The following is a 23507-nucleotide window of genomic DNA, read 5'->3' as shown; positions in this document are numbered from 1 at the left end:
GTATTACTTTTAATATTTTTAAGAAATAAATTAATTTAAAATTAAAATTAATTTATAAAATAAAATTAATAAAATTTTGTTATTTATATAATTATATTAATAAAATAATTTAAAATAATATAAAATTTTAAGTAAATTAATATTAAACATTAAAAAAAACAAATTTTAGTTTTAATTTTAAATTATTATTTATAATATATAATTTTATAAATATTTTTATAAGGCACAAAATAAAATAAAATTAAAGCTAATATTAGAGAAAAACGACTAAATGATGAAAAGAGAATTAGAAAAAATAATGATACCTTCTATTCATTTATAACACAAATATAAATTTTCTTTTTCTTTATTGTTGATTCTTCCTGAATTGAAGGAAAATTTTAAATGACCTTGCTCCTAATCCCTTCTTTTTTTTTATTATGAAGTCAAAATATAAAATATGCAACATAAAAATAGTCGCCCAAAAAATATCAACATAAAAGTCAACACTGCTACGCATATTAGTGCTTTCAAGTAAGTTAAAACTATCCAATATACAAAACGATCATCATAGACTTATGGGGGCCAGTGGTTAAATAATATACAAATTAAATTATATATAGAATAGGCTTCAAAGCAACTTATGCTTGCTTATTAATTAAGGGTATGCCATTTAAAATTTAAAAACCTGAATAAACGAAGAGAATGTGGGATAGGCGCCGGCCTTTGCAACTCATATATCTGAAAAGATTATATATGCAATCATTTAATACAAAGTTTTAGGATACAATATTTTAATATATTTATTTTAGATTTATTAAAATTAAAAGTTCAAAATTTTTGTTAATATTAATTTTAATCTGCGTTTTAAAAGCACTTGCTACATTTTTAATAAAATAATCAACAGAAATCATATTATAAAATTTAGTATAAAAAATACTATTTGTACACTAAAATCAGCTACTAATGTATTTGTGTATAAATATATATATATATATATATATAATTTAATTTATTTTTAATATTTATATTCTAACATATATTTTACACTGACTGACTGACTTTAATGATTAATTTTAGTGTATATATAATATTATTTATTCAGTATATGCAGCTGACCAAATATAATAAATTAATAAATCACGGCAGCCTCCAACAGAAAGTCAGAACCAATTACAAATGATAATTACTCTTATAAATCACGAAATAGAATCTAGGAAATGTGAATTATTTTATTCAGGTGGCCGGTGTTCCTGGTCAATAATGAACATGCCTATATATACACAGAAGCCAGCTAGCTTTAGCAACTCCAACATTATACAACAAATTAAAATTGAGTTAGTTTTTTTGTGATCTAATTAAGATGAATTGTCTTCTAGTTTGTCAGTCTCGATTGTGGATAGTTACCATTTTGTTGTACACATGCATTTTGATCCCATTGATGCAACTCAAGAAGGCATTGTTTGGTTGTTATATGGCTTTTTTCTCTTGTGACACCATCAAAGGCATGTCCAAGGAGATTCAATTTCCGGAAATTTCTTCTCTGCCTGTGGCCAGGTTCCAGGATTTGCAGTGTCTAAGAGAAGATGATGATGAGACTTGCTCCATTTGCTTGGTGGAGTTTGAAGATGAAGATGCTGTGAGTAAGCTTAGAAGGTGTAACCACATATTTCATCTTAGTTGCATTCAACAATGGATAGAGCGAAATCAATTCTCATGCCCACTTTGTAGGTCATTTTTATTTTCTCATAATCTTCATACCAAAGAATTCAATGAATACTAGATCTTAACTTTTTAATTTGTAACTTAGTTTGTGTTAGTGGATCAGAAACCAGTTTATAGCTAGCTAGTTTCAACATACATCATCTTTTAGATGATCATAGTCATATATACATAGCAATTTAATTTGAGGTTGGTTTAATTTTGTTTGACAGTAGTAGTTTTGGAATGTATCTTTACAAAAAATAATATAAAGAACAATATTTTGTAGAAATTGATGAGTTTCGTCAAATTGTTGATGTCAACATATGATTGAATTAACAATAATAACTCACATGGGTTGACATACATTATTGTAGTGTCGTCTTTTTCTAAAAAAGACTTGGTTTATTTAATTTTGTCCTAAATAATTTAGTTTTAACTATATTACTTGTAAAAAAAATATTAAAATAGTTATTCGTATAAAAATATATTGAAATACTCAGTATATATTATGAGCTTTCACAATAAGACTTTTGGTATTAGAGTGGCATTCTGATGCTCAAATAAAAAATTTAAAGAAGTCAAAGATTTAAAGAAGTTATGGAGTTGTTTGACTAGATCTCAAATTTTAGAGAAATTTTTAGAGATTAAAAATAATATGATAGTTGTTTATTTTGTCAAATAAATTGGATAACCTTTAATCTTAAATCTTAGGTGTTTGAAGTTAGTGAGGCGATTATCATAATATGGATTGATCATTTCAGTTTAAACCTGATTTTTATTTGTGGGTTGAGTCCAAACAAAATCTATTACAAAATTAAATTAAATAACACATGTATTTATATATAAATAAATATTAATTAAATATTAATTAATTTATTATATAAATATAAAATTTTTTGTTTAATTTTTAATAAAATTTCAAAATAAAAATTTCGATCTTCATAACCCAATATTTATCAAATAAAATATTAGATTATTAATTCTGAAGAACTAACTTTAGAATAGAACATGTTATACTTAATCACAATCTATAATATAATTTTTTTTATAACTTTATATATTTTTAATTAATAAATTTACTTAAGTTATTTTTTTTTTAGTTTTTATAAGAATTTTTGTCTTGAATTTTTTTTCTTAGATTTGGTATTGTAAAATTTATAAAAACAAATAAAAGGAGTATTTTATGGAAGTAAAAAAAATATTTAACTCTAGAAGATGTAATCAAGTCAATTATATAGAGATAGAATAAAAAATAATTACAATAATAATAATTATTTCAAAAATATAAATCACAAGAATAAATAGAAATATTAGATAATCAAATTTTTTAACTAGGTCAAAATTATATACGGCGTTTATATTCTTATTTTTCTTTTTTCTTTTTCCTCCTTCTCCTCTTCCTCCTCTTCCTCGTCGTCGTTCTCATCATTATCATCATCTTGTCATGGCCCGAATTAAGCTATGACTGGCGCTCAAGAGACAAGTCACTCAGCAAGCTAAATGACCAAGTTTTCAGAAAAACAGACAGAATCTTTTCTATTCATAGGACCTTGCCAACATAAATATTATTTTCCTGTATCAACAATAAACATCCATTTTCAAAGACAACAACAACATATTTCAATCATATTCACAACTAAACATGTCAAAATATGCATCATATATTAAGTTGATAACTAAAGTATATAGTTAAATCTATAAGTCTTACATAACCAAATCATAGTTACTATCTAAACAGTTCGAGATTCAAAATAACATAACCCACACGAGGATCCTGCCCGTGGCATATGGAGCATTGACATAATCTAGGTTTTGAGTAAAAGTTTCATTACATAATTACTTAGCCCTTGAAAAGAAGAAGGGCACACCGAAATGACTAAGATCTATTGAGAAACTCGTGGAATAGAACCTGAAATGACTCTTGTATCTAAAAAATATGGGAATATAATAGGGTGAGTTTAGCAACTCAATGAGTAAACATTATATCTATAACTCACACGAGACAATGCAAGTTTTACTATGAAAATTATATTTCTTTCCAAAGATAAGGAATTCATATTAATTAATTATGCAAATAAATAGATAAATAATTAAGCGAAATGAATTGAAATTAGAGTTTTCATTCCAGAAGTCAATCAAATCGAATATTACACACTTAGAGCGGCTCCACCTCTAAGGGTAGTCTTTTCCTTTAGTGTACCCGTACGGTATAACAGATCCAATGCGTGGCCTACACGTTAGGCTAGCAATACCTCTACTAGCTAAGGTCTGAGTCAGATGCATCTAGGTTAACGTCATAACCACCGTTAACTACGATTTTCTAGTCAGTCTCCCAAACCAATCCAAACCAAATCAGTTATAAAAATCTCTAATGCTTATAATATATTACTAAATTCTATAGTAAATCAAATATATATAAGAATGCATACTAAAATTTAATTAAAATTCAATAGAGTCAAATAAAAAAGTATGTATGTTTTACAAAATATATAAATATCGTTTCGTGTGTATTTTTATAAAATTATAAGTTTCACAAATCAATATTTATTTCAAAAATTCAAAAATAAGAATAATCAAATATTTTCAAAATTTCAAAATAATGATTCACTTTAAATATTTATAATAATACACTTAAAAACAATTCCAAAAAACTGGAAGCAACTCTGAGTACGTCAACGAGCTACCAAATGATGTTCAATAACTCTACAACTCTAACAATATAACAATAATAATATTTGTGAACTACTAAAATATTGTCAATTAATATAATCTTATTCACTTTGACAAAAGTCCCAAATTTTTTAACATAATAACCCTAATTTCGGATTTTACTATATCCACAAGTATAAGGATGATAAAAATTAGAAATATAGTTAATTATTGAGTCAAAGAATTACCTTAAAAGTCTCAATAATAACTAGAACTCAAAAATTAAATACTTTTTTTACTAATTAAATTGAAACTCCATGATTTAGGATTGTGATAAATGAAATTTGAATGAATAAAATAGGATAGAGAAGGAGAATGAAGTAAAATAAAAGAAGTGGATTTAATTAATAATAGCGTATAATTTCAAGAAGAAGAGATGAGAAGATGGAAAGGATGAAGAGGAAAAAGAAAAAAGGAAAAGAGAAGAAATGAAATTGTGAAGACAGGAAGGATTTTCGGAGAAAGAAATAATAACTGGAGTTGGGGAGGGGTGAGTCACATAAATCACTAAGTCCTTTTTTTTTATTTCTCTTTTCATTTATAATACATCTCTTCTTCCTTATTTTTTCTTTTCACTATCCTTTTCCTTTCTTATTTAATTTTTTCTCTTTCATCTTTTTTTCATTTTTTCCTTCATTATCATTATCTTCATCTTCTTCTTCTTAATTAGTTAAATATCACACAATTAATTTAATGATAATAAGAATGACACATATTTTCATATTAATGACACAAAAAATTTATTGAAAATAACATTGAAATTTTTTTTTTTAACATAGGTAGCTCAACACAATAAAGTGGAGTATAAAGAACACAGGCTAAGAAAAAAACATAAATATAAATGAAAGTTGTAATCCGTTGTCATCTCCGACATTGCCATCAACAACCAAACGGATCAACTCCACACCATTCCTTGTAACTCAAGAAGAACAGAACCTTCACTCCTTCAACACTTGTCTCTACCCTCTGAAAAATTCTGCTATTCCGCTCCAACCAGATGTTCCAAATAACCGCACATAAGCCTATGAGCCATTTCCTTTGCTCAGACTTTTTACCTGCTACTCCAGTCCAACTCTCAAAGAACTCCTTGGCTGTTCCCGGAATGGCCCAAGCTTTATCAGTAAACGTCAACCATACACACCGCACCTGCCACGTGAACTCATAAGCAAAAAATAAATGATGCAAATTCTATGTCTTTTTTACACAATACACGGATATTGTCATGATGATTAATAATGCCAAGTCTACTCAACCTCTCCTTCGTGTTTACCCTGCCTACTAGCTCAAACCAAGTAAAAAGTTCAACTCTTGGAGGAACCAAGCCTCTCTAAATGGAGCTTGTGAAGTTGTAGCTCGTAATATTGGCTGAGAGAGTCTCTTTTTATAGCACCTGCACAAAAGAATTAGTAGAAAAAACTCAATTTTTATCAAATTTTCATACAACTGAATCCTCTCTATTAACTGATAACCTTACAACCCGTAACCGATCGTGAAGTTGATTGAGCAACTCTAGCTCCCATTGGAAGTCCCAAACCCACTCTAACCCATCCCAAAACCCACAGTCCCCTATTACGGATCCTTGCTGATTTGAAACAGAGAAGAGTCTCGGAAAACAATATTTCAAAGAGTCATCTTGTAACCAAACATCCTCCAAAAATTGGATGTTTCTGCCATTTTCCACCTCCATGGACAGACCCCTGATCATCATATCTCGAACCTGTTGCTCCTTAATATTAAGCTGGCAAATATCTTTCCATGGCCCCCTCTAGATGGCAACGGTTGGTTTGACAACATTACCGTTGGGTCCAACTGATTACAAGAGCAAACAACCTTCTTCTAAAGTGGGCAGTCCTCCTTAGAAAAGCACTACCACCACTTGAACAGAAGCGACGCATTCCTAATTAGAGCATCTCTCACCCCCAATCTACCTAGCTTTTTCGGAGCTTGAATTATCTCCCATTTCACCAGTGATATCCCGTCATTCCCATCTTTTTTACTCCACAAGAACCTTCTTTGAAGTCCAATGATCTTCTCTGCAACCCCCTTTGGCATCTTATACAAGCTTAAGTAGTAAACCGGCAGGCTATTGAGAACAGATTTTATGAGGACCAACTTACCCGCTTTGTTGAGCGATCTCGCTTTCCATAAGCGCAGCTTGTCTTCCACCTTGTCTATGATTAGTTTTCAGGTCTTCACCAATCGAGGATTAGCACCAAGAGAAATTTCTAAGTACCTGACAGGTAAAGCCGCTTCGGCACATCCCAATAGACCACACATATTCGTCACCCATTCCTTCTCACAATTGACTGAAATTAGGCTCGACTTTTTAAAGTTGATACTCAGGCCAGACATTAACTCAAAACACGCAGGAGCCTCTTGTTATTCAGTAACGTCTCCGTTTCATGTGGACAAAATAATATGGTGTCGTCTGCAAATTGGAGATGCGATAATTCTATGTTGTCCCTTCCCACCAGCAGTGGAGAAATTCTGCCATTTCTAACCGCCTCCCCCACCATCCTATGCAGAATGTCAACAACAAGAACAAACAGGAAAGGAGAGAGGGGATCGCCTTGTCTGAGGCCCCTCTCCATCTTGAACGGCTTGGTTGGTGACCCATTGATCAACACTGACATAGATGCTGTAGTCACACATTCCTTCACCCAGGTCCTCCATCTAAGACGGATGCCCATCTTCTGTAGCACTATATCCACAAAGCTCCATCTCACTCTTTCATAGGCTTTCTGAAAGTCCAATTTAACAATTGCCGCTTCCTTCTTTCGCAGCTTGAGCCAGTGGACCGTCTCACAAGCAATGAGTGCACCATCATGTATTTTGCGACCCTTTACAAAAGCAGACTGAGTCTCCCCACTAGATGTGGCATCACTGATCGCATTTTTCTTACCAGCAGTTTGGATATCACCTTATATAAGCAGCCAACCATACTAATCGGTCTTAAGTCTTTGATTTCTTTGGCCCCCACAAATTTTGGAGCTAGCGCCACCCAAGTAACATTTGCATCTGCTGGTAGCTTTGCATTCTGGAGAAAGCCCAACACAGCTGCAGTAAACTCCTGACCAATCTCATCCCAGCATTTTTTTATAAAGTTCATATTATAGCCATCACTACCTGGAGCTTTACTGGACTCACAATCCCACACTGCCTCTCGTACTTCCTCGTCAATGGCATTTCCTCTAGCACTGCTGCCTTTTCTTCAGTAATCTGCTTGACCAGCCCATCACGAATCCCAATCAAAGGGGCATGCTCCTGCCTATACAGTTCATTATAAAATCCCATAATCGCAGTCTTTATTCTGGCATGATTCCGTACCAATCTTCCATCCAACACCAGAGAATCGATTCTATTGTTCCTCCTTCTTGCCGATGCTAGATTATGGAAGTACCTAGTGTTCTTATCTATATCTCTAGCATGCTGGGATCGGGACATCTGCTTCCAATGCATCTTTTTTCTGACATACCACTTCGCATAGCAAGTCACCAGAGCCTTACGTCTAGCCTCCATTGTTCCGTCATAACTACCAGCACTAACCTTATCATCAATCTTCTTAATCTCTTCTTTAAACTTCTTTATCCTGTTGTCCATGTCCTCAAAATTATCCCTATGCCATCTCTTGAGCAGTACGATCAACGCCTTCAACTTGTTTGTAAACATGTCACCTCCTAATTTTCTCCCCTCATCTTTTACCAATTTTAGAAATCCTTCATGTGTAAACCAGGAGTCCAAACTACAAAAAGGTCTTGGACCCGCACAGATTCTAGAATCTTCTAAAATCAATGGGCAATGATCTGATAAGCCTCGCGATCCTCCTTTCAAACGAGTATCTGGAAACTCCTCAAGCCACTTCAAACTGACAAGAATCCTATCAATGTGGCTACACGAACTACCTCGAAACCATGTGAACTTCCGGTCGGTTAATGGTAAATCGACTAGCTATAAATCTTGTACCCATTTCTTAAAATCCTCTGCAGATGCCGGTAGGCTAGTAGCGCCTTTCCTTTCTTCCAAATGTAGTATTTCGTTAAAGTCTTCCATGAAGCAAAACGGAACCTGACATAGACCCACCATGTAGCTTAACTCCTCCCACATGACCAGTTTCTCACTCCGAACATATGCACCATACACCAAGCAGAAAGCACATTTGAAATTTTTTTTGTCAGAAAATCTTCAACGCACAGTCAGCCATCCCCTTTATAGCAGTTCAATCTTTGAAATAAAAAGTTATCCCAAATTAACAATAAACCACCCGATGCACCGACAGATTCCACAAAATCCCAATCAACTATATCACAACCCCATAAGTGTGCTACATCAAACCTAGACACAGCCTCCCTCTTGGTTTCAGTCAAACATAGCATATTCAATCTATATTTTTTCTTCAACTTTATAAATGACACACTAAAATTTTAAAGAATCGCATATTCAAAATCTTAACTTACTCAACCAACAAAATACACTCAAATATATTTTGAAACAAAAAATATAATAATTTGTTACAAGTGACAAATAATGGTTAGACATCTTATACACGAGTTCAATATCACTCAATCAATTCAATGATAAGAAAAATTAGTTAAAAAATTGTGTCAATGTTAAAAAATTTAAAGTCAAAATAAAAAAATTTTATGTGTCACAATTAAAATTTTTATGTGCTATTTTTATAATAAATTTTACACAATTTAAAACTTTTTTTCCTCTTTTTTTTCATCGTCTTCTTTTTCTTCGTGTTTTACATTCTCATGATTTTTCTTGTTTCATCCTCCTAACAAAAATGTGTCACGGTTAAGAAATTTCAGTTCTATTTTTAATAAAATATGCACAATTTAAAACACCCCTTCCTCCTCCTATTATTCCTTTCTTCATCACCATTACATTATCATCATCATCGTTATCATATTTCACATTCTCATAAATTTTCATATTTCATTCTCTTAACAAAAACCTGTACTACGATTAAAAAATTTCAATGTTAAAATTAAAAAATATATTGTATCACAGTTAAAAAGTTTTTATATTATTTTTTTAAATAAGTTTTACATAATTTAAAATTCTCCAACATTCTCTCTTCTTCTTATTTTTACCTACTCATAATTTTTTTCTTTCATATTTTTAATAAGAATACAAACAAAAAAAAAAGAAAAAGAGGAGGATGAGAAGAAAAAAATCTATAGTAATAAAAGAACAACAACAAAAAAAATGCGAAGAAAAAGAAATGTATGATTCACGCATATATTGTGTGAGTTAGTATTATTGAATTTGGACTAACTTAATTAACAAAAATATTTAAATGTATAGTAAAATTCAAGAATAAAATGTAAAAAAATATTATTTTCTTCTTCATTTAATAAAGTTTGGAGTGAAAAGAAAAAATTGAAAAAATATTAAGAGAAAATGAAAAATGATGTATGTAGTACATTAGAAGTGTTCATCTTTATTTTTTAAAAATATTTTTCATTTTTTATTTATATTTTTTTAACCATATTGTTAATAGGACATTTGTTATTTTTATACAAATTTAATAAATAAAAATAATTTTAACAGCTAATATTTCTAATTAAAATATATCTATTTATTTGCTTTTATAATAAATAATAATAATAATAAAAATATATGGTGAATTAAGATGATAACTATATTATATTCTAATAAAAAAATTGAATTTATATATTATAAATATTTTTTTATAAATATACATAATAAAAATTTTAAAAAATAAAATTAACGTCTATTTATATAAAAATATTCATGATATCTAATTAGTTAAATAATGTACGTATTCAACTATTAATTTTTTATGTTAAAATAATAATTTTTTATATTTTTATATAAATACATGTAAAAGGAAACACTGGAACAGGATTATGAGGAAGTCTACAGCGTTAATATTTTTATTAAAATCACTCCAGTATTTAATTAATAAAAAAATAAATAATATTATGTTATTAAATAAAATTTTATACCATAAAAAATATTAATAATAATTAATTAATAATTACTTGCTGTCCCTATCACCCGAATTATTATTGGAACTAGAAGCGATTATCGACTGGAGAAATTTGATTCAAAAATTAAGTGAGAAAGAAGAAAGAAGCGGAAAAGATAAAAGTTTACCCAGTGATCAAGCAACAACACAAACAACCCATTTGGCGCGGATTGCATCGCCATTTCACCCCTCTCCGAACATGGAATCGGAACCCGAAACCGACGTTGAATCGGAGACTGAGCATTTCAACGGAATTTCAAACAAAAGAATGTCACCGTGGGAGTCCTTCCTCCGAAACCAACAAGATTCCATCAGATCGCTCTTCAACCGCCGCAACCGCCCCTCCTCCGCCCTTCCTCCTTCTCCACAAAACAACTTATCCTTCAAACCCATCCCTCAGCTCTCTCCTCTCGCCAACTCTGTCGTCGCTCGCTCTTCTCAGTTCTCCTCTCTTCTCTTCTCTTCTTCCATTCATTCCAATTCATCAAAAACCGTCTAATCTAATTGATTTCATTCTCTTTCTCAGGATCCTTGGAGTTTCGACTCACGAACTACAACACGCCTTCGATTCGGAGCTTCCGTTGAGCGTCAAGGAGCTTCTAACTTACGCTAGGAACCTTCTGGAGTTCTGCTCCTTCAAGGCTCTTCACAAATTCACCGCCACTCCCAATTACCTAAACGACAAGCACTTCCGTCGTTTGACCTATGACATGATGCTCGCCTGGGAATCCCCCAGCGTCGAGAGCGACGACAATGTCTCTCTCTGTTCTCATAATACATAGTTCAAATTGTTAACAAAGTGTGTGATGTGATGAATGATGATGTGATCAAAATTGCAGGAAACTCCTAAATGCAGAAGATACGAGGCTAATGGTGATGAAGATGAAGGTTCCTTCTTCTATTCCAGTTCCACTAACATGGCACTTCAGGTTCTTTCTACTTTCTGTTTTCTAATGAATAATGAACGATGCGGCATTGCGATTTGTTTGATTGTTTAGTTGGTTGGAGTTAGGTTGATGATGAAAAAACGGTTGGTCTGGAAGCTTTCTCCAGGATAGCCCCTGCTTGTGTTACTGTTGCTGATATAATAACCGTCCACAATCTCTTTAGCGCGCTCACTGTTTCTTCCGAGAATCGCCTCCACTTTCTTGTTTATGACAAATACCTAAGATTCCTTGATAAGTATGGCTATTGTTTTGCTTCCATCAACTTCAGTTTCTGTTGGATGACCTTTCAGTGATCTGCATTGTTTGTTTGTTCTTAACAATGCGGTGCATGCAGAGTTCTGAAGAATTCTAAAAATGCGCTGGCTGCTTGTTCTGGGAATCTTCAGCTTGCCGAAGAAGAGATTGTCCTCGATGTTGATGGAACAATACCAACTCAACCTGTTCTTCAACATATTGGAATGTCTGCATGGCCGGGTGAGTCATTTTATCAGGCATTCATATAGTCTAGTTGCCCCTGTTGATTATAGGGTCTCATTCGATCTTGGACACCGAGTGACTGAGATACTTCTAGGATGATAGAGCCATAGAGGGTTCCTATAGTTTGCATTGATAGTATCTAGCTCTTTTTTGTTATCTTCAGGATTGATGGAGCCACAAAAATTATTCATTCTGCTAAGTGAATCCTTCTTCTTAGAATTCTTTTCTTTTTCTTCTTATTTTTTGTGGCCCTAAATAGTCTTTTAGAATTTAGGTGGATGAATCCAGCAAGTTGGAGTAATTGTGGAATGAAGTAAGCTATTGCTGATCATGCAGTTTTAGCCATTTCTTTATGCATTATGTATGAACAATGCATTGAATAACGGACTTAGGAACCCCAAATTTCTTACCTTCATAGGGCGGTTGACCTTGACCAATTATGCTCTATACTTTGAGCCACTTGGAGTTGGTTTGTATGAGAAAGCTATTCGATATGATCTCGGCACAGACATGAAGCAAGTCATAAAGCCTGACTTGACTGGACCCCTTGGTGCTCGCCTTTTTGATAAAGCCGTGATGTATAAATCAACTTCTGTGTAAGTTGTAACAAATACTTTATGAGACTGGTCTATATATTTCACTCGCTTTCCAATTCAAATTTTATGGTTTTTCAAAATGTATTGACAGAGCAGAGCCTGTTTATTTTGAATTCCCTGAATTTAAAGCAAACTTCCGTCGTGACTATTGGTTGGACATTAGTCTGGAGGTTCTCCGTTCTCACCAGTTTATCAGAAAATACTACCTTAAAGAGGCACAGAAATCAGAAGTACTTGCCAGGGCTATGCTGGGTGTTTTCCGGTATCGTGCAGTTAAAGAGGCTTTCAAGTTTTTCTCATCTAACTATAAAACCTTGCTTACTTTTAGCCTGGCTGAAACTCTTCCACGGGGAGATATGATCTTGGAAACCCTGACAAATAGCTTGACATATCTAACTGCTGTTTCCATTAAACGTGATATTCCTGGGACTTTAGATACAAAAAGACAACCGGTTTTATCTCCACCGTCAGTTGTGGCACTTTCCTCTCATGGATTTAAATCAAAATGTGTGGCTAATGTTTATGAAGAAACAATTGCTGTTGGTGATATCCGTGTTGGTGAGATAAGTCCCTTGGAAGTGGCAGTGAAACAGTCCCTTAATGACACTGGAAAAGTTGCAGCTGCACAGGCAACTGTGGACCAAGTGAAGGTTGAAGGCATTGATACAAATGCTGCAGTAATGAAGGTTCATTATGACTTTTGTCCCATTATCATTTTGTTTGCTTTTTTTTTTTTAAGAAAACTTAAATCACAACTCACCTTCTTCGTGGAAATCATGGTAACTCAATTTACTGCTTCTGCATTAATGAATAGCTTAGTCTTATTGGTGGTTCAAATGAGCTGAAAATGTGATACCTCATGCTCTCGCTAGAAAATAATTTATTAAAATCTTACAAACACTTCAACTTACATGTGCTGAAAATAATTAGAACTGTAAATGCTTCCTAAGCACCATAAAAATACTAATTTGCTGGATTCTAGTTGAATGCAAAATAAGTAAAATATATTTTTTTGCTTTTGGTGATATCATTTGTTCTCCTCGGTACATCTAAGCTCAATATAAATAATTTGCTTCATACTGAAATTGTATTTCAATTTTCAACTCAAAAGATATGCTCAATGGGTTAGGCTATCTATAAGCCCAGAATATATGCTCATTAGAAGATTTCCTCAAGCAGATAAGGAAATTATAGATGGAGCCTATGGTTTTTGCTGTATGATATGGTATGGATGATTTGTTTATCTCCTTGTAGGAACTACTATTCCCATTGATAGAACTTGCTATCCGACTATGGCATTTGACCTTGTGGAAAGACTTTTGCAAATCAACATTGTTTTTGATTCTCTCCTGCTATGTAATTATAAGGTAATATTTCGACTGTAATATTTGGCATATTATTAGGTGACCATGTTAAAGCAGGTTACTCTATGCATAAATTGTTTCAATTTTGTTTTCCTTAGAGTTGAAAATTATTAAACCTTCATTCATGGTCCTTAACTTCGTCTCGTCAATCTCATATATATAACCATTGGTCTGAATCCTTAATCTATTGAGTTAGGCCCAAGAATAGGGTATCGTTAGTTTCTTATTGTTTTCCCCTTGGACTTATGGACAGGACTCAACTTCATTACTAATCGGTGTATAAATTTAATCTGTACTGGATATTGAGATTTAGCTGCAAAGTAACTAAAATCACATAGCAAAAGATACTCAAAAATTGATTGCCAACCGGATCTGACAGTGATCGCTGTTTAATAATTGAAATTCTTGTGTTGAAGATTGGATGATAAACAAGTTTGTTAACATTGATGTACAGGGGATGGATTCAATATTTAGTGCCATCCATTTTCATGTTCACTGCAATTGTCATGCTCTGGCATAGGCATTTTAGAAAGGGAAGACCATTAGAAGCATTCATAATAACTGCGCCACCAAATAAAAATGCAGTAGAACAACTGCTGACATTACAAGAGGCCATTACGCAATTTGAATCACTTATTCAAGCTGGAAATATTGTTCTCCTGAAAATGAGAGCGCTTCTACTTGCTCTATTACCACCAGTGGGTATCCTAGTTGTTGTCTATTTCATTGTAAGCTGTATGATGGTTAAACAAATTGATTCATAAGGAACTTTATTTTCCTCCTGCAGGCTACAGAGAAGGTTGCAATGTTCATGGTTTTCATAGCTGCCGTGTTTGCTTTTGTTCCTCCAAAATACATATTTTTGGTGGCGTTCGTTGAGGGTTACACAAGGGCGATGCCATGGAGGAGGGAAAGTAGTGCCAGATGGATAAGGCGCCTTAAAGAATGGTGGGTCAGAATACCAGCTGCACCTGTCCAGCTCATTAAGCCTGAAGAAAGCAAGAAAAGAAGATGATGTTGCGTTTACTTGCATTGTACTTCAATCATATGGCTTGATACCAGCATAGGTTGACACTATTCCATGGGTAATCATCAATCATTAACCCAATATTAAATTTTTGTCTATCTCATAAGCGCGAAATCATTTTTGTTTTTGGCAGCTAAGTTGTATATTCTCTTACCTCATTCGTGCTTTCCCCTTGTACTAAACCCCAGTTCATTTCGAAGTTTTGTATGGCATAATGTGCTTTCACTTCAACATACCAATTTTGAATATCATAGCTGTTGCTGTGGTTAGGTTTTGAAAGCTCATTATCATACATATCAGACATGTTACAAAATTATCTCCGGAAAACATTGACAGGATTGTATACAGGATTCAGAGAAAAGCTTATTATTTTCTGGATCCGTATGTGCCTTCACTAGCGTTTCAAACTTAGAAAATCTTCTTGTTGATTTAACGCGTGCTTAGTAGGATATAGCATGTATTTCTTTTATGTAAATCACTTGCACCAATATAACCACAAAAGTCAGGGATGGTTTCATTAAATAATTTTCTTAAGAACAAAAAATCTGAAAAACTTGCCGGTTTCTATCTATTTTGCACCAATTTGATGAGAAACAAGACCAAATGGAAAACGATAAAGTTTCATATTTAACAAAAGAAAAAGATCTTCTAAAATGACAATGTTAGTAAAGTGGTAAAATGATATTTTAGTCACTTTTGAATTTGTAACATTTATTATTTGTGAACCCCACTATTTTAATTCAATGATGATTAATAATGTACTTTTTTCTTTAAAGTGACAATACAACTTTAGAAGAACCGGATCCACAAAAAAGTGTTTGATGGCAACATTCTGTAGCACGAACCCAATGCTTTCAAGATTATACCTATCAGGGACATAGGAATAGGGCCATAGGGGTGTTGGGGTGAAAGTGAAACACTAATTCGAAAAAAATACAATTGGGAGCATTCTTTACTCTTTAGAGGTGGGTTAACGTTAAGTACCCTTTGACCAAAAAAAAAAAAAACGTGAAGTACCAAAAAAAATGCCTTTACATATATTATCAATTTTACAAAAAATAATTAAAGAAAAGTTTATTATTTACAGTTAAAATATGCTGTAACTCCTTTTGTCTTGCAAAGGCTTCTGAACTCCTGTATGTTGTGAAAATGCTTGAAGATCCAATTTGCACAAACTCTGAACTAATCTACAGTATTCGATGGTAAATGCAGGAGGTAATGATGACATATAATGGTGTGATACACCTTATTATCAATTATACATTTTCTGGCCAGAACTCCCTGAAGAAAGCACGCTCAAATTCCTTCTCTTGCATCTTCTTCTCAAACTCCTCCATCTTTCTAATCCGTTTAGAAAGTGCTTTGGTTTTCTTCTTAGTTTCCTAAAAGCAATTGAAGTCGATGAAAATCAGGAAATCATGTCATGTACAATATCAAAGAACCAGCAGATAATGTAGAAAATAAAGACAGCAAGCTGTCTCGATGTCAAAATAGCAGCAAATCATATCAAAAGGGATGTATGACTCAATATCTTCAACGAGACAGCTCGGCCAACTAATGGTGACCATTGCACAATTATGCTAAACTACCAGAATATATTGCCAAGCCAAAGTCCTTCTCCCAAGTAAGTTGCCAAGCTATAATTTTTAACATAGTCTAAATCAAATAGAACATAGAACAGTAGATAATCTTAGATGACAAAATTTAGAAAAGAAAAAAAATAGAACATACCTGCTTATTGTTTTCCCTAGAACCATCATCAGTATGAACAGGTTTGACAGCCTTTTTCTTCGCTTTATCTGCTCCCAAACCTCGCTTATTATTCTTCACATATGTTTCTACAGGCTCTAATCTACCCTGTTTGGACAATAAACGTATTTATTATATTTTCTGCAAGCGAATTGAAAATACCTTACACAAACCAACTATCAAAGTTTAAAAATAGACTACAATTGCTGAGAAAATGGAAGCATTGCAAGAGTAGACTTGCAACCACTGTTGGAATTGGGGTGACAAACAAACATAACCTCATAAACTCATTAGTGATGTATAGGCAATCCACTATTTATTATGCTTCTAATATAGTGCAACACAGATAGGCTTTACAATTTATAATCTCAATATGCAACGTGATGTGAAAGAAAAAAAGAAAAAGGACAGTCCTGCAGTCCATCTACGTCTTAATATTTAGAAAGACCAAACCAAATTCAACTCATTTTCCCCCAAAAGTATACAAATCTTCCAACGAAATTATCAAGAAAATAGTTTGGCATGAATTAACAGTGTAACATAACTGTTCAAAATTATATCAGTGTTATGATTGCTGATTCCATCTTCAGAGAGTAAGAAGATAAAAAAAAGGGAAAAGGAAATACCTGCTCAGAGACCCCAAGACCGGTGCCTTCTTTCCAACCATGCTTCTTCAATAGCTGCCAAAATAAGAAAAAAGATACCCCACGCATATTACATTACAAGAACCAAAACAGAAGGAAAAACTGAAAAATCATCACATCACGGTAAACGATGAAAGAAGTGAAAGAAACAAAGTACCTGAAACCCTATATTGGAAGAGTTGATTGCTGTTGAAGAACTAGTTGAAGCCAAAGTATCTTCCATGGCTTTATAATATACCCCCCTTATTCTGCTATACACACAAGTAACCGTCATCAATACACTGCAGCAACATAATATAATCAAACAATTCCAAATCTCTTTAATTACTTGAAAAATTCAGCATTTAGATTCCTAAAACCCTTTGCCTGTTCTGTTACAAACCCTAGAAAGATTAAGAAAAGTGCACCCTGAGATTAAACCCCTAATAATCCACACAAAAAAGAAAGAAAACAAGCGTTTGAAACCATCGGTACCTGCCTCAATCCCTTAAGCGATAGAGTCAGATTTCAGGACGGAAAAAACTGCCGCCTCCGTCGTCGGTCTTCTCCCTCTCAATCTCCCTCTTCCTCTCTTAAAATTTGTTTAGATTGAGTTTTATAAAAAAATTTATAGAAAAATAAAATAAATTTATATTTAAATATTTTATATAAATTTTTTATTTATTAATTATATTTAAATATAATAATATAAAAATATTTATTTATTTATTTATTATATAAAAAATATTTTTTTAAAAATATTTTAAAAATTTTTTATTTTTTTAATTTTAATATTAAAAATTTGTCAAATAAAAAAAAATTATTAAGATAATGTTACCCAAACAAACATTTAGTATTTTTTTTTTGGTCATTGGTAAACATTTAGTATTTATGTTTCTACTAAAAAGACGCTGAACGGGCCGGTAGGCCCATAATATAACGGCATTTGGGCTGAATCCAACAAGCCCAACCTCAAGAGCAAAATAAGCTGATGTCGTTTAGCTTCCATGGTTCGAGCCTTCAACTCATCGCGAGCGTTTCTTCGTCGTCGTAAGCTGAAGCAGCTGATTTTAGTTGGTAAGTGGTAACAGAATTTCTCATTCACACTCTCTTTGTGTTTGACAAAATGCTTCAGTGAGGAAACTACACTCTTTCTTAGTTTAAGAAGAAGATGATAATTTACTAAGACACTTTCAATTCACCTTCCTTATCCATAATCGATTCCAACTCTCAACAGCTTCGGGTTTCGTTATTATTACTCTATTCTTTCTTTTAACTGTATTATATTCTGATATCAGAGTCTTTCTCTTTGAAATATTTTGCACGAAGAAATGGCACTACCAAATTCGATGACCTTGCCCTTGTCATCCTTCGTATCACCTACTTTTGTAAAAAAGAGGAACTTGATCATTCCCAAGCAGAAACAGTTAAAGCTCGGAAAGAAGCTTTTGAATGTGAGCTTTTTCTCAAAACTCTTGAGGCTTTCTTTCATGATGCGTATATGTATATATATGAAGTTTATCTTAGCAAAATATTCTGATTGTTATAGTCTGAAAGAGTTCAATGAAGTTTTGTTTGTTTCTTTTGGTCTATTTCCTTGAAGCAGGTTGGTGATTCTAAAGTGATAAGAGTACCAACAAGAGTTCAAGCTCTCAAGTCTGATGATGCTGATTGGAAGAGACGGCGTGAAGCTTCTAGTGACTCTGATGATGAAGAGGACACACCTCGTTCATTTGATCAAAATGACCCTTATAGTATGAGCCTTGAAGAGAGACTAGAATGGAGGAGGAAAATTAGAGAAGTAATGGATAGAAAGCCGGAAGTTCAAGAGGAGTTAGACCCTGAAGAGAAGAAGAGAAAATTCGAAAAGCTTTTGAATGATTACCAGCTTGTTGTGGAAGAGGAGGATCCTGACTGGCCTGAAGATGCAGATGGGCGGGGATTCAACTTAGGGCAGTTTTTCGACAAGATTACCATTAAGAACACCAAAAAGGCCAATGATGATGACGACGACGACGATGACAAGGAAGAAATAGAATGGCGAGATGATAATTACATTCGACCTATTAAAGACATAAAGACTGCAGAATGGGAGGAGACTGTATTCAAAGACATAAGTCCGTTGATTATTCTCGTACACAATCGATATAGAAGGTTTGATTTATATCTTAAAAATTCAGTTGGATGTAATGCAAAATTATTTTGTATATAGTTTGCCATTAATCAGAGCACTCTGCTGTTTGTTCAGTGTAATTAGCAACCTAGATGGAGTGCAATTTGATAGTTCACTTTGACACTTTCTTCTCCTTACAATAAGAATTCCTCTACTAGAATCTAGATTGAGTTTCCCTGTAAATCACTATGTGTGCATTCATGTGAATATGAGGATGCTTATTGTCTTGGGTTTTTATCTTGCGTGTGTAATAAACCTTAGAATCTGCAAAAGTACTTTCGGTCTACTAGATGTAATATGCAATAAAATTACGTCAACTGATCATTCTTACTACTAATAACATTTTTATTTTATTGTTAGGCCGAAAGAGAATGAAAAAATTCGAAATGAACTGGAGAAGGCTGTGCATATCATATGGAACTGCAGATTACCATCCCCAAGAGTAAGTAGAGTCATAACATTGATTGACTTTGATTCCTGTTACTCCATTTGAATTCTTATTTTTCATTTTTCGGATCTCAAATCTTATCTCATTTCATGTGAAGTGTATTGCACTTGATGCTGTTGTGGAGACTGAACTAGTTGATGCACTTCAAGTGTCAGTCTTCCCAGAAATTATCTTTACCAAAGCAGGGAAGATCTTATACCGTGAAAAAGGTATTTGACTGTCTATTTTATTTTAGCATTTAAAAGATTTAAAAGAAGGAGAAATGTCCTTTTTCATATCTTGTTAGTTTTCCTTCGGACTAAGCTTAACTTCAATTTGGTCTGTCAGCACTTCGAAATGCAGATGAATTGTCAAAAATCATGGCATTCTTTTACTACGGCGCAGCTAAACCTCCATGCCTGAATAGCATATCAGATTCTCAAGAAGAAATTCCTTCTGTTAGCATTGATAATCCGGTATCCTGAAAGATTAAAGGACAAAGTTGTTAGAGTCAAATGCTACAATGTCTTCCTTTAAAAATGTCTTTGCCATTCAACCGTCGGTAAAATATGTCAAGTGAATGTGTAGCCCCTCTGATAACATATAATCTGATAGAATACCGTACATCATGGGCAAGAAAATTCCTCGGGTGGACTGCTCGATGCATTCTGGTCGAAAGGTAGCCACAACAGGGAACGAGCATAAGGACTTAGTTAGCTGTGACTTGTGGCAAAAGAAAAGTTGAAGTTTGAGTATGTTTTTTAGTGACCTGACTGATGAGTTTGCTAATGGAAGCAAAAGCAATGTTGTATACATTTAGCACAGGTTTTTCCGAAAGAAAAATATTAGCTAGTTATAATTGTTTTGCCAAAAATTCATGTGGTTGTAAGAAAATTCCATTTCATTATGGTTTGTGTAAATTTTTAGTTGGTTTGCATGTATCTATTCTTTGTGGCAGAGGAGTATCCCTGTCTTAACTTATTTACTGTAGTAACTAGTTGTCGCCTCCCCTCATAAGCGCAATAGCGTCTTACCTCTGCATTCATCTTGATTAAAAGAAAAAGCTTTGCTCTCAGATGACTTTTGAACTTCTCATTGCCTCTAATCGTTTCTATCTGTTCTATTTAATGCAAAAAAAAAAAAAATATATAACCTATACAGAATATTTCGCTCTTAATGACTTGATATAGAGTCTTTGTATTGATATCTTTGAGCGTGAGACAAGTATAATTGTGAAAATAGATGATGACATCAAAATAAAATTATACAGTTATAGAAATATTAGTAGAGTAAGATTGAAGCAATATTAATGATAGCTAGATCAATGACATCAAAGTCGTCAGAAGATAATGTATTTTCCCCTAATTTTATAATTATTATATTGTTAAGAATAGCATGAAAAATAGATAATAATGATTAGAAAAATCAAACCTGAAATAAGAAATAGGAAAAAAATAGAATGCTCGTTACCATAATATTATAAAAAACGAGACATTTACGTGTTCGTTTATACTATTCCTAAAATTTTGACAGAAAAAATTGTCAAAAAAACCTAATTATATGTCATTATTGTTGTTATAAAAGAAAGATACAGATTGGTGTGTGCTTTCCTGTCGTGATCGTTTCTTTAGTTGTTTTCTTCTTGACCGTGTCCTCTGACATTTTTTGTTGCAACAACTGATTGTTTTTGTTCCCTCTTACATGCAGATTCTGCTCTAGTTTATTCGATCTTCACGGTACTATTTCATAGAGGTACACCATTTAATTTGTCTGAGACCTAATTCAATTTGTTTAGTTGATTGCTCATTTATGTTTTTCCATTTTTTTGTAGTTCTTTTCAGATACGGTTATGTCGTTGGGAATTGAAATCTCTCTTAAATTGAAATGTATATTTGTGTTTATGCCTTGTAAAAAAGAGACATGCATGGCAAATTAGAATAAAGAAACAAGGACAAATTTGAATAACAAGCATATATATGTCTCAGGATAAAGCAGAAAAATTTGTTGTCCTATCATTTTGTTCAAGTATGTTAAAATGGGAATGTCTCAAATTAGTTCAGGCTCTTCCTCAGTTGTATGTCTATATGAACATTTTGCTTCTTTCTTCTGGCTATTATATTCTTGTATGTAAATTTTTTCTTTGCAACTATAAACAATGTGAATTACTAGCCATTATTATGCCCTGCAATTCAATGAAATAAAAAACACAAAAAGTACTTGAAAATACACGAAAATTTTATGAGGTGTGCTAGTTTTTTATTGTATTATTTGGTTTTGTCATTATTATTATTATTTGCATTGTTTCTGATTTGAAAAAGTTAAAATTTGAACAGATTTTTCGAGTTATTCAGAAAAGACAATTCATTTTACGAAATTCTAATCCCAAAACCATAGCCAAGTTTATTCTTAATATGCAAAACTTAGCTCAACGTCGTAACGTGGGTATCAAAATCCTCACTACATTACCTTCGAATGAGGCATTCTTAAGTTCTCCTTCAACCCCATCACCAATCAATATCTCCATCAACACAGATGATGGCACCAACAAGAGTTGGATTGCAATTCAAAAGGAACCCAATATCATCGATCATCACCAGAATGACACAGTGAAATCTAACAGTTCTCAACTATCAATAGAAAACGTAGCGGTTAATAACACAGCCACGTCCATGAAGCGAAGTAATAGCAGTAAAAAGGAAAAGAAAGTGTTCCCTCCTCCTATACCATCTCTAGCACGGACACAGAACCTGGCTTCGCACATGCCATGGGTATTGAGAAGGTACTACACAAGCGAAGGAAGATTGATTCTCAAAGAGGAAAAGGTGAGGCATCATGAGTACTTTCGAGTACATAGGGCCAATGGTAGACTCACCTTGAAGCTTGTTCACCTTGACAACATCAACAACAAAGATTATCAAGAGATCACTGAAGGAGGCTCTCATAATAATCATACTGCATTTGCTCCTAACAAATTTGCAGCTGAAGATAAGGGTAATGAAGAATTACTACATGGCCAAAATAATGAAAATGGTGTTGTAGGATGTGGCAGCAATAATGGTAGACTAAAGTGCATGAGCTTCAATTGTTTGACATCATCACCATCTCCTCGAAGCCGGTGTACTTTCGAAGTGAAGATGCACCCGGCAATTAGAACGGTTCATGGTTGATTACCTTCTTGTTAACCTATTCAACGTTGTTTCGTTATGCCTATGTATTTTTTGTTTTTTCTTAACTTTTTTTCGTAAGTTGGAAAGGATGCAATTTAACAATATTTGCACCAATTTTTGGACATTTAAATATTACATTTTTATTAAAAAAAAATTGTGTGTAAAGCATATTTATGTTGTTTTTCATTCCAACATTCCTATTATCGTCCGTTATCGATCACTATGAAAAAAACTTGGTAATTATATAATTTTTTTGTATTTACATTATTATCAAGAATGACAATTTTAAAAAATGACCTGAGTACCATTTTGATTATTAAGATAGTTTTTAGAAAACTATCACAATTTTCTTAGTTAAAACTGTAATTTTTATAAATTAAAACGGTAGTTTTTTATAAGTTAAAATGACGATTTTAACTATCTTATATTTGAAATAAAATAACATTTTTCGGTTAGTAAAAATAACCTTGAAAATTGTTATTTTTACCAAATTAAAACAACATCTTGTATTATTTTAAATGACATTTGTAAATCACTATTTTTATCGGATTAAAATAATATTTTTCA

At 32.9% G+C, this 23507-nt stretch overlaps 4 protein-coding genes and 1 long non-coding RNA gene across 9 annotated transcripts; 3 read left to right on the top strand and 2 right to left on the bottom strand.

Moving 5' to 3' along the window:
* Nucleotides 1–6743: 6743 nt before the first annotated feature.
* On the bottom strand, nt 6744–8061 carry LOC112709571 (uncharacterized). The gene is made up of 2 exons (XM_025761457.1): nt 7519–8061; nt 6744–7289 (listed from the first exon to the last, which is right to left on the bottom strand). The coding sequence occupies exons 1-2, from the start codon at nt 8059–8061 to the stop codon at nt 6744–6746; spliced, it is 1089 nt and encodes a 362-aa protein (XP_025617242.1).
* Nucleotides 8062–10456: 2395 nt separating this feature from the next.
* Nucleotides 10457–15229, top strand: LOC112712284 (uncharacterized). The gene is made up of 10 exons (XM_025765126.3): nt 10457–10831; nt 10917–11145; nt 11230–11319; nt 11403–11572; nt 11672–11811; nt 12233–12410; nt 12502–13096; nt 13665–13777; nt 14229–14472; nt 14562–15229. Exons 1-10 carry the CDS (start codon nt 10590–10592, stop codon nt 14787–14789), a joined length of 2229 nt encoding a protein of 742 aa, XP_025620911.1. The 5' UTR covers nt 10457–10589; the 3' UTR covers nt 14790–15229.
* Nucleotides 15230–15815: 586 nt separating this feature from the next.
* Nucleotides 15816–17806, bottom strand: LOC112712286 (uncharacterized). 4 transcript variants are annotated; one of them, XM_025765127.3, is made up of 5 exons: nt 17669–17806; nt 17352–17445; nt 17177–17230; nt 16533–16658; nt 15816–16183 (listed from the first exon to the last, which is right to left on the bottom strand). In XM_025765127.3, the coding sequence occupies exons 2-5, from the start codon at nt 17415–17417 to the stop codon at nt 16058–16060; spliced, it is 372 nt and encodes a 123-aa protein (XP_025620912.1). In that variant the 5' UTR covers nt 17418–17445; nt 17669–17806; the 3' UTR covers nt 15816–16057. The 4 variants fall into 4 exon arrangements, with proteins under 4 accessions (XP_025620912.1, XP_025620913.1, XP_025620914.1 ...); XM_025765128.3 differs by having other exon boundaries at nt 17352–17442; nt 17669–17805; XM_025765129.3 differs by having other exon boundaries at nt 17352–17442; nt 17673–17793.
* Nucleotides 17807–18179: 373 nt separating this feature from the next.
* On the top strand, nt 18180–20861 carry LOC112712283 (thioredoxin-like fold domain-containing protein MRL7L, chloroplastic). 2 transcript variants are annotated; one of them, XM_025765124.3, is made up of 6 exons: nt 18180–18250; nt 18503–18627; nt 18780–19327; nt 19707–19788; nt 19892–20003; nt 20122–20861. In XM_025765124.3, exons 1-6 carry the CDS (start codon nt 18181–18183, stop codon nt 20256–20258), a joined length of 1074 nt encoding a protein of 357 aa, XP_025620909.1. In that variant the 5' UTR covers nt 18180; the 3' UTR covers nt 20259–20861. The 2 variants fall into 2 exon arrangements, with proteins under 2 accessions (XP_025620909.1, XP_072059694.1); XM_072203593.1 differs by having other exon boundaries at nt 18472–18627.
* A 524-nt stretch (nt 20862–21385) lies between these two features.
* On the top strand, nt 21386–23123 carry LOC112713104 (uncharacterized). Its single transcript, XR_011865180.1, has 2 exons — nt 21386–21525; nt 22107–23123. It is a non-coding gene; the product is annotated as an uncharacterized lncRNA (long non-coding RNA).
* The last annotated feature ends 384 nt before the right edge of the window (nt 23124–23507 follow it).

The sequence above is a fragment of the Arachis hypogaea genome, chromosome 9 (assembly GCF_003086295.3).
Source record: "Arachis hypogaea cultivar Tifrunner chromosome 9, arahy.Tifrunner.gnm2.J5K5, whole genome shotgun sequence".
NCBI lineage: Eukaryota > Viridiplantae > Streptophyta > Magnoliopsida > Fabales > Fabaceae > Arachis > Arachis hypogaea.
This window is presented reverse-complemented; position numbering and strand designations above follow the sequence as displayed.

Excerpts from the sequence above, each read along its gene's own strand:
- LOC112709571 (XM_025761457.1), bottom strand. The coding sequence starts at position 8,061 with ATGTTTACAAACAAGTTGAAGGCGTTGATCGTACTGCTCAAGAGATGG. Across the intron at positions 7,290-7,518 it reads TGAGTCCAGTAAAGCTCCAG|AAAAATGCGATCAGTGATGC; the intron begins GTAGTGATGGCT and ends ACTGCTGGTAAG.
- LOC112712284 (XM_025765126.3), top strand. The coding sequence starts at position 10,590 with ATGGAATCGGAACCCGAAACCGACGTTGAATCGGAGACTGAGCATTTC. Across the intron at positions 11,573-11,671 it reads TACCTAAGATTCCTTGATAA|AGTTCTGAAGAATTCTAAAA; the intron begins GTATGGCTATTG and ends CGGTGCATGCAG. Across the intron at positions 14,473-14,561 it reads TACTTGCTCTATTACCACCA|GCTACAGAGAAGGTTGCAAT; the intron begins GTGGGTATCCTA and ends TTCCTCCTGCAG.
- LOC112712286 (XM_025765127.3), bottom strand. The coding sequence starts at position 17,417 with ATGGAAGATACTTTGGCTTCAACTAGTTCTTCAACAGCAATCAACTCT. Across the intron at positions 17,231-17,351 it reads CTTCCAATATAGGGTTTCAG|CTATTGAAGAAGCATGGTTG; the intron begins GTACTTTGTTTC and ends TTATTTTGGCAG. Across the intron at positions 16,184-16,532 it reads CTAGGGAAAACAATAAGCAG|GAAACTAAGAAGAAAACCAA; the intron begins GTATGTTCTATT and ends AATTGCTTTTAG.
- LOC112712283 (XM_025765124.3), top strand. The coding sequence starts at position 18,181 with ATGGTTCGAGCCTTCAACTCATCGCGAGCGTTTCTTCGTCGTCGTAAG. Across the intron at positions 18,628-18,779 it reads TCGGAAAGAAGCTTTTGAAT|GTTGGTGATTCTAAAGTGAT; the intron begins GTGAGCTTTTTC and ends TCCTTGAAGCAG. Across the intron at positions 19,789-19,891 it reads GCAGATTACCATCCCCAAGA|TGTATTGCACTTGATGCTGT; the intron begins GTAAGTAGAGTC and ends TTTCATGTGAAG.